Below are 9443 nucleotides of genomic sequence, written 5' to 3' on the forward strand. Positions count from 1 at the left end.
AATAAACATTTTTTTATTTACTGGTATCATAGAAGATTTTATTATCTAATATTCATATTGCATATATTTTTTAATTTCTATATAATTTTTAAATATTTAAACATATATTTTAATTTTTTTATCATATATATTAAATTTACTTCGAACCTATAAGTATAATTAATTATACAAAAAATAATATAATAATATCATAACTAATTATTATTAACTAATTAAACATCCTCATCCGTGTTCCTAATCAAAGAGTTCAATTCCAGTGTGACGGACGGAATATGATATAAATAAATGATTGATGCAATATTTGAAATATAATATTAATTTTTAATATAATATAAAAATAAAAATTTAATTTAATATTCTTAAGAGAACAAATTTAATTCAATGAATAATAAAACTTGAATAAAACCCTAAAAAAAAAACACAACAAATACCTTCTACCATACTGTACTTCCTATGGAAATAATTAAGCACAATGTTTATTAATGTTGACCTCTGGCACATACACGTGCTCACCACGTGATTACTTTTTGTACGAACCGTGATGCATGACGTGATTAATTTTTGCCTCTTCATCCGGGGTGGAGATAATAGTACTAATAATAATATTATTATTATTATTAAAAATAGCGACAAAGTCGCTTTTTACAAACGAGATAGAGAAGTCGTGTTTTTGAAAGTTGCTGTGTCGTGTCCGTTCGTCAGCGGACATCAAACCTGAATCACGATGCACAAGGTGAAGACGCAAAGTGTAATGACATAAATGCCCTTCCGCCCCTGCGTATATGTACGGCTATTGATTGTTCTTCGGGCGTCTGTGTCTGTTTCTTGTTCCTCAAGTCCCAAACCAAGGGGCCGCCCACTGGTCGATTTCTCTTCGTATGTGAGCAGAGAATTGCCGGAAGAATTTTGTCAAAGATGCATTCCAGTCATCTCCTGCTCGAAGAGCCAATCCGGATGGCTTCCATTCTGGAGCCATCCAGAGCGGTGAGTTCATTATTCCCTATCAGCTCCTCGTTTGCTTTTGATCTGTATGTGTGATTTCTAGGGGTTGAGGATCTGTTATTTTTGGATAAAATTTGTGTTCTGCGCAAGTGATTTGTGATTTTTTTGGGTAATTAATCTGGTCTGACCTAACTACTGTAGAGTTACTTTCCTGCGATGACGAAGATCGTGGGAACGCTGGGGCCGCGTTCGCGGTCTGTAGAGGTTATTTCCGATTGCCTGAAGGCGGGGATGTCCGGTAATGGAATGGAATTTCTCAATTTCTGGTTTGAATTTTTTTTTGGATTGAAATTCTTAATTTCTCCATTGTTTTGTCGTTTTTTTGTGTTCTTGTGCGCGAGCAGTGGCGAGATTTGATTTTTCATGGGGAGATGCTGAGTATCATCGCGAAACTTTGGATAATTTGAAGGCTTCGATTAAAAGCACCAAGAAACTCTGTGCTGTATGTATATTGATGCATTCAATTTGCTGTTAGCATATTCTTCGTTCTTCTTCTGCTTTACCAATTCTATTTTTTTGTAAAAGCTGGTTAACTTGTTGAAGGTAAATTAAGCTGTTGAGTTTATGCTGCAGCTGTTTGTTCCTTTCTTTGTCATCTTGTGGTGTTCTCATTATTCTTCCAAAGTGGTTGTGGAATTTAACTTCTGTCCACAGACAGGAGAAGACAGTTGTTAAGGAAATGTGTTTTTTTAACTGCCTTTCAGGTTATGTTGGATACTGTGGGCCCTGAGTTGCAGGTTGTCAATAAAAGTGAGAAGGCAATCACACTTAAGCTTGATGAGAAAGTTACTCTGACACCTGATCAAGGTCAAGAAGCCACATCTGAGGTTTTGCCAATCAACTTTGCTGGTTTGGCCAAGGTTAAATGCTTCAACCATCTCTAGAATTACCTTAAAATCTAACTTGTGTTATAAGTATGTTTTTTGCTGCTTAATATGTTTCAATATAGCACATCCATTTAAATCCTTGAACCAAGAGTTATTGCGATTGTTTGTGTTAACGAGCTAGTAGTTGGTCTTATTAGTAATGCTGTTTAATGAGCTATGAAATCCACACACACATATATATATATATTTCAAAATACCATCAAGGAATGGAAGTTGGCATTTTTCGAAATCAACATATTCGGGTAGATATCAGGAAAATTTGTAAGTCTCATATAAAAATGCAATTCAAAGTATGATAGAAAATCTTTTGAACCTCAGGAGTTGGGATGCATAATTTACATTGGTGTTATTATCACATTTTTTCTGCCAAAGTGCTCGGTAAGTATAATAGTATGCTTTGCCTAATTAATTTGTCTAATATTTGCAGGCTGTGAAGGCAGGAGACACCATTTTTATTGGCCAATATCTATTCACAGGAAGTGAAACCACTTCTGTTTGGCTTGAGGTATGGTGTATGAGGCTATTTTGAGTTATATGCATTCATCATCTCTAAATTATTTATTACCGCGTCCATTAAATTACTTATGTTCACCATCAATTTTATTATATTTTATTTTATTTTATTTTCTGTTTACCTTTTTCTTTGGGGTTCACAAGCACATTTTTGCATTCTTGAACATTTTCTGATAAAATTGGACAGGCTCTTGACACACACTTATGTTGTTTTTGCATCTCTTGAACTTATACCTCAGTATCTTCATAGTTTTCATGCTAGTTTTATTTTCATATTGTGCCATAATGGTACATGTAGACTAAACTTTGAGGTTTGCCATTGATTATGAATAATCCATTACCCATTTGTTACAATTATTGCCCTTCCTGAAACTGATAATTTTGTTGGACAGGTAGATCAAGTAAAAGGCGAAGATGTTGTTTGTGATATCAAGAATGCTGCAACATTGGCTGGGTCATTGTTTACAATGCATGCTTCTCAAATTCGTATTGATCTGCCCACTTTATCCGATAAAGATAAGGAGGTGAGTTTATGAGATTCAGATACATATGCTTTAGGTGTAATGTGCCTCTATGAGATAGGTTTTCGATGGGCTGACTTGTGGATATGGTAGTATTGCATCTAGTTCTTCCACTTTGATGTTTTGTTGTAATAGTGGAAAGATGGAGAATATTGAGAAAAGAAACTTGATTTTGAGGAAAACTACATTCATCGGCCTTGAGTTTTCAATCATTCATACTTAGTGTGATGATGAACCATCGAAGTTTTATTTTTCACTCTGTGATTGCTGTGGTCGTGTGGTTTCTTAAAATGTTTTGACATTGTTGAAAGTCATGGTAGCTATATCTGTTATGTTTTTTAGTTTTACTTGAAAGAAAAGCTTTTTCTGTTCTTGTTTGTTTATGCATATCTTTCAACATTTACTTAAGAGTAATATGTACTTTTCACTCTAGGTTATCAGCTCATGGGGTGCTCAGAACAAAATTGACTTTCTATCTTTGTCTTATACACGTCATGCAAAAGATGTCCGTGAGGTAATTCCTTTACCTTCATCATATATATTTGATGCATCGTTTACTTCTTCAGAACCTTACTTATTCCTTATTGACTGCAGGCCCGTGAATACCTCTCCAAGCTTGGAGATATCAGTCAGACTCAAATTTTTGCTAAAATCGAAAATGTAGAGGTGAGTTTGATGCACCATATTTACATCATCTCTCCATAATTCATAGGATGACATGTGATGCAACTAAATCCATGGAGTACCATTTTTCAGGGTTTAAACCATTTTGATGAGATTCTCGAAGAGGCGGATGGCATCATCCTTTCTCGTGGGAATCTTGGCATAGATCTACCACCTGAGAAGGTTAGCCGCTGTGATGCTTGATTAATAAGGGATAGCAGTTTGTTCTAAACTTTGACCTGCCTCTTAATTGTTTCTTCCATTCTTTATCCTGATTATACTTTCATGTACCAAAGTGCATGAAAAAAATTCTAAAGTTTGAGTTTTGCAGCTATACTCTGATGCTTTTTTACTGTTGAGTTCTCTTAAGTTCTTTTATCTTCTGTTCTACTTTGAAGTTTGATGTTGCGGCATAGGTTTCTTGCTGCTTCATTATTAACTTTTTTACAACACAAGTGGATGAAAGATTGTTTTATCTATAGCTGCTTCTGCATACAACGTGCAATGTGAATCACCTGGTTACAACTCTTTACATATATCAGACTTGAATATTAAACATTTTATTGTCGATATTTGTGTGTGCCTGTACATTTTTCAATTTGTTCCCCACACGCCTGCATCTCAAATTATTCAATTTGTTCCCCACACGCCTGCATCTCAAATTAGCCCATTTTATGTAAATGCTTTGCCTTCTCAACTGTGGCAATTTTTTTTGTTATCAAATGTTTAATTACTAGGGGGAAGACATTTCTGAAGTTCTTCCAGCCATGTGGCCGTACATGTACTTTGTGAAAATATATATTTTTTTGTTTAGTCATTTGATTGTTGATATATTCTTTTCATGATTTAAAACTTTCGTCTGTATTGGCAGGTTTTTTTGTTTCAGAAATCTGCTATTTACAAATGTAATATGGCCGGAAAGCCTGCGGTAGTAACGCGTGTTGTTGATAGTATGACAGACAATCTTCGGCCTACTCGTGCAGAGGCAACAGATGTTGCAAATGCTGTTTTGGATGGTGAGTTACTGCCATGAAATCTTGGAGCAAAATTTACTTTTTATTCCTGCTTTTTTTAAGCCTAAGTGTTTATTAGTCTATTTGGTTACTGGTTGGAACACGGGTTGTCACTGTACTCCAAACTTTTTTCATCTCAATTATTTTTTCAAATTGTCTAACAAGTGGGACCCACTTATAATTTCCTATTTCTATTTCTTTCCGAATACACAAATATATTTGTGTATATATATTTAAAATTTTCTGTTTTTTAAAATTAGTTAGTGATATACTCTCCGGTTTTTAAAATTTAATTTTAACAAAATAATATCTATATTATTGTATATATTTTATTGAAGTACAGTTAGTAAAACCTTCGAAAACACATTTTACATTTATTTTTAATCAAATATATATTAACCATCATCTAATTTACAGTCATACAATATTTCATTAAAACCCAACTTCCAACCACAACTCAAACTTACAAGTTACAACTAAATATTTTCACTAGTGCACAAAAGGTCACTTCTAAATTTCTGTCTTATGTTCCATGAGAATTATCGTTAACAAATATGTTTCAGGATGTGATGCGATTCTTCTTGGAGCTGAGACACTACGTGGATTATACCCTGTTGAAACTATTTCAACTGTGGGCAAAATTTGTGCTGAGGTACGAACTCGTGGCTATTACATTTATCCAAGATATTTATAGGCATTTTGTACATTGTGACTATCTATTACCGTAATCTCATTGTACTTATTTGGATTGGGTTGGTTTGGTCCTGAATTTCTTAATATAAACTCATTGCAATGTTGCCTAATCACCTTGCACTCTTTTCAGGTTTTTGCACCCTAGGGGCCTCACTTGTGGAGTGTTTCCTGGTGGTTTATGGTTTATTAGAAGTTTAGTATTCTGTTGCGTTTCTGTTTATTGAATTTTGTGTTCATGATAGCCTGAGTAGCCTGATATGTTTCTCAAAATTGAACGAACTTTGTTGCCTAAAAAGAAGCAGATGGATAAAGACCCACGTGTGTTTGTTTGTGGGTTTGGATTTTTGGATTTGGATTTTTGAATAGTAAAAGTTTGAAGGTGAATAGTTGTTTCATGCGAGATATAAATAGATATTGATTTAATGTTTTGAATATAAAATAATTTTTTAGTATAATAGAAAAAAAAAAAAAAAGTAATTGTTTGATTTGATAGTTTTGTAGAAAAAAAAAAATTTGAATGGTAAAAATCTTTGGTAAATCTAAATATGAAAATGGTAAATTTCTTCGTTCACCTTGAATTGAGAAATTTGGAAATATATTGCTTGTTTTTGTTTGCCTAATATCTTTCCACTTCGATGCCTTGCCAAAATACTGTTACTAGCCCGATGTAGTCTGCATTCTTAATTATATCTATGCTTATGTGTTGCTGTATTCTGGTTTTAACATGTCTGTTAAACGATTTCTGTTTATTAGGCCGACATAGTCTTTATCGTTGGCATTGTTGTGTAGGCTGAGAAGGTTTTCAATCAAGACCAGTACTTCAAGAGGACGGTGAAATTTGTCGGCGAACCGATGACCCATTTGGAATCAATTGCATCTTCTGCGGTATGATTCAAATAAAGAGTAACACTTCAGGGAAAAAATCGAAAGAAGAAATCTGACTTCTTGAAGTCGGTTCTTGAGTTTCTGATACTTTGCCGAAGTCAAATATTTTGTATGTCACATTTCAGGTTCGAGCAGCTCTTAAAGTGAAGGCTTCAGTTATCATATGTTTTACCTCATCAGGACGGGCCGCTAGGTAATTTTGTAGTTTTGAATCTTTCTGCAGTCGGTTCTTGCCAATCTTAGAACTGTTTTTAATTGCCCGTTGGGTTAAATACAGATTGATTGCGAAGTATCGACCAACAATGCCCATTTTGTCTGTTGTCATACCTCGGCTCAAGACGAATCAGTTGAGATGGAGTTTTAGCGGCGCATTCGAGGTATGAAAAAGTCGTGAATCTGAGTCTGTAAAGATATTCAATGTTGAATACATATTATTACATAAGCTTTGATGATCTAATGGAACTTCTCCGCATATCAGGCTAGACAATCACTCGTCGTACGTGGCCTTTTCCCGTTGCTCGCCGATCCCCGACATCCTGTAAGTACGCAATTCCTTTCGCCGGATTAGCTTTGTTCCGTTCACTAATGGTCGATTCCTCACCGGCTCTATCTTACAGGCCGAGTCCAAGAATGCATCCAATGAGTCGGTCCTCAAAGTCGCGCTCGACCACGGAAAAGCCTCGGGAGTCATCAAGCCACACGACCGCGTCGTCGTGTGCCAGAAAGTCGGAGACGCCTCCGTCGTGAAGATCATCGAGCTCGAGGATTAAAACCTCCATCCATCCATCCATCTGTTGTCTGCAGTTAGTTTCTTACCCGAATTCGATGTGTTTATTACTGCTACTTATTCGACGATTTATCCGAATCGACCAATCCTGTTTTGCCTTTTGTCCGTGATGATGGATCTATCAAATCAAATCTTGGCTGTAATAAAGACGCATCTCCTCGTAAGTAAGCGTTGCGTTGGTTATTTCGTTCCTTGCTACATTCTTAAATTCTGCTCTAACATTACTACTACTAATTATCCTGTAATGGAAGATGGATGATGATCAACAGCCCTCCTGCTGCTGCTGCTGCTATGGTAATGGCGATGAAGATCCACGACGTTGACAATGTCGAGCTCTTTCTGCCTCAGCATCAACGCCATCCTCTCATTCTCCAGCTTCAGCCTCTCATTCCCCAGCTTCTCCTTCTCCATCTCCCTCTCCTTCTTGCTGCTAAACCTCAGCCATTTCAGCCGCTGCTTTTCGAGCTCCATCGACCTCGACTGCAGCCCGATTCTCTGCTCCTCCACCTGCATCTGCTTCCCCCTCATCCACTGCATCTTCTCCGCCGCCGTTCTCCCGCCGTCCTCCCACACCGCCGCCACCTCCCCCCTCAGCCGCTCCACCGCCGCCGTTCCCTTCCTGGCCCTCTTCCTCGGCACCTCTTCTTCATCATCTTCGTCCTCGTTATCGTCATTTTCGTCGCTATCTTCTTCGTTGTCATTGTCGTCGTCGTCTTCTTTAGTGGTTTCGGATGAATGTAGGCAGGCGGCGGGAGGGGCCGGTGCCGCGGCCGCCTCCGGTGGGGCGGCGTGGGCGCAGCTGTTGTGGTAGGCGCACATTTCCCGGAAGAAGAGGTGTTTGGAGTTTAAGAGCTTTTTGACTTCTTCCTTGAGCTTGGGGGAGAGATGGTCCATGGCGTGGAGTAATGACTGATCCTCGACGACGCGGCAGGCCGTGCCTTTTCCGAGGATGTCGTTGACGCGTTTGTAGCGTTTGTTGAGGTCGTTGAATTTGTCCTCGCACTGCTGCGGGGACACGTAGAATCCTCTCTCCATCATCGCCCTCGACACCGATTTCCATTTTCCTTTTTTCTGCAGGGCGGCGCCGCCGCCTTTTTTCTTGTCGGCGGCGGGGGGGTCGGCGACGGCGACTTCGTCGCCGATGTAGAAGACGACCATGATGAGGAGGCGGACCATGTTGTCCGTCCACTTCATCCTCTGCCAGGGGGAGGCATTGTTGTTGTTTTTTCTGGCGCCGGCGCCGTCGTCGGCGCTGTTCTCCGCCGTGAATCCGCCGCCGCCGCCAGGCTCGTCGTCGTCGCTCAGCGTCAGGGCCTGCGGCTGGGTTTTCGTCTTCGAATTGGCTCCTCCTCCGCCGCCGCCGTACGGATACCTCGATTGGGGATTTTGCGGCGGCGGCGGTCGGTTGTGGTGGAGCGACATTTCCAGTCCGATCAACCCCGGCGGCGGTTGCGCATTGGAAGAATTATACATTCCGCCATGGATACCGTTAGTAGCTTCCATTCCAACAATGAATGAATCAATCAAAATGAATGGTGTGAATATAGATTTATATATATATGTGTAAGTAATGAAATGGGGATTTGATTTGAAGAAAGGCATGAGAGTATAAGGTGGGCGAAGGAGGGGGAAGGAGCAGCTGGTTTTGGATCAGTTGGGCAGCGCACCAAAACTGCCTATTGCTATTGCCCATGGTTTTGTGGTTTCTGTTCTGCGCCACAAACGGAAATAACACATCAAATATATATACATATGTAGAGAGAGAAAGAGAGAGTCCACAGGTTTTGCAAAACAGTGTATTTATTACACTTCCTTCCCAACCTAAACAAATCTGGAGCTTCATTGATGAATTAATCTCAGCCGTTGGTTTCTCGACATTGAATGGTAGGGTCGGTCGGCTGGACTAGTCCTGACTTGGTTTCATTATTCCCAAATTATCCCTAATATGCATGCTTTTTATTTTTAATTATAAGTTAAAAAACATAAAAAATCCGGTAAATTATTTAACATTTACTTTCTTTTAAATAAAAAGGTATACAACACTTTGTATTTTATTTATTGGGTATGTTGATATAAAATTTGCACAAAATATCATTTTCGTTCAAAATTGTTTTTATACAACTATAAAAATAAATTATTGATCAATTATTTATTTATTTATTTTGTTTAAAAAATTATTTAGAATATTTTACGTTTTTTATTTAAAATTATTTAAAATAGGTTTATAATAGAATTAGGTTTAAGGCAAGATTAATAGTTAAAAGCTTTTACTAAAAAAAAAAAACCAATATATTATAATAAAATTTTTGTCTCTGTTGTCAAATTTATCCCTGTTAAAGTTATGTTAACTCTAGTTGCATTTTATGATTGAGAGTCAACATAATTAGATGTTAAAATAGTTTTTTTTTTATTTTTTATTTTTTTTTTATATTGTGAGTTGAATAAGAAAATTTATATGAAACAATTTGAAAGCTTTATT

The 9443-nt window shown here is 37.6% G+C and overlaps 2 protein-coding genes across 2 annotated transcripts; one reads left to right on the top strand and one right to left on the bottom strand.

Annotated features, from left to right (window-relative positions):
• Window positions 1–798: 798 nt before the first annotated feature.
• LOC127250860 (pyruvate kinase 1, cytosolic-like) lies at window positions 799–7147 on the top strand. The gene is made up of 16 exons (XM_051274293.1): window positions 799–984; window positions 1144–1240; window positions 1347–1444; window positions 1707–1862; window positions 2317–2394; window positions 2795–2926; window positions 3357–3437; window positions 3518–3589; window positions 3680–3769; window positions 4458–4602; window positions 5163–5251; window positions 6082–6177; window positions 6303–6370; window positions 6455–6554; window positions 6656–6715; window positions 6795–7147. The coding sequence occupies exons 1-16, from the start codon at window positions 916–918 to the stop codon at window positions 6945–6947; spliced, it is 1584 nt and encodes a 527-aa protein (XP_051130250.1). The 5' UTR covers window positions 799–915; the 3' UTR covers window positions 6948–7147.
• Window positions 6556–8678, bottom strand: LOC127250861 (trihelix transcription factor GTL1). The gene has a single exon (XM_051274294.1). The coding sequence runs from the start codon at window positions 8564–8566 to the stop codon at window positions 7199–7201; it is 1368 nt and encodes a 455-aa protein (XP_051130251.1). The 5' UTR covers window positions 8567–8678; the 3' UTR covers window positions 6556–7198.
• Between the last annotated feature and the right edge of the window lie 765 nt (window positions 8679–9443).

The sequence above is a fragment of the Andrographis paniculata genome, unplaced genomic scaffold (assembly GCF_009805555.1).
Source record: "Andrographis paniculata isolate CXL003 unplaced genomic scaffold, ASM980555v1 Contig38END, whole genome shotgun sequence".
In the NCBI taxonomy this organism is placed as follows: Eukaryota; Viridiplantae; Streptophyta; class Magnoliopsida; order Lamiales; family Acanthaceae; genus Andrographis; species Andrographis paniculata.

Bases quoted from the DNA above. Each gene is read 5' to 3' on its own strand.
- LOC127250861 (XM_051274294.1), bottom strand. From the start codon at position 8,566: ATGCCTTTCTTCAAATCAAATCCCCATTTCATTACTTACACATATATA.
- LOC127250860 (XM_051274293.1), top strand. From the start codon at position 916: ATGCATTCCAGTCATCTCCTGCTCGAAGAGCCAATCCGGATGGCTTCC. The intron at 3,590-3,679 runs GTGAGTTTGATG...ACCATTTTTCAG, and splicing joins CTAAAATCGAAAATGTAGAG to GGTTTAAACCATTTTGATGA. The intron at 3,770-4,457 runs GTTAGCCGCTGT...CTGTATTGGCAG, and splicing joins TAGATCTACCACCTGAGAAG to GTTTTTTTGTTTCAGAAATC.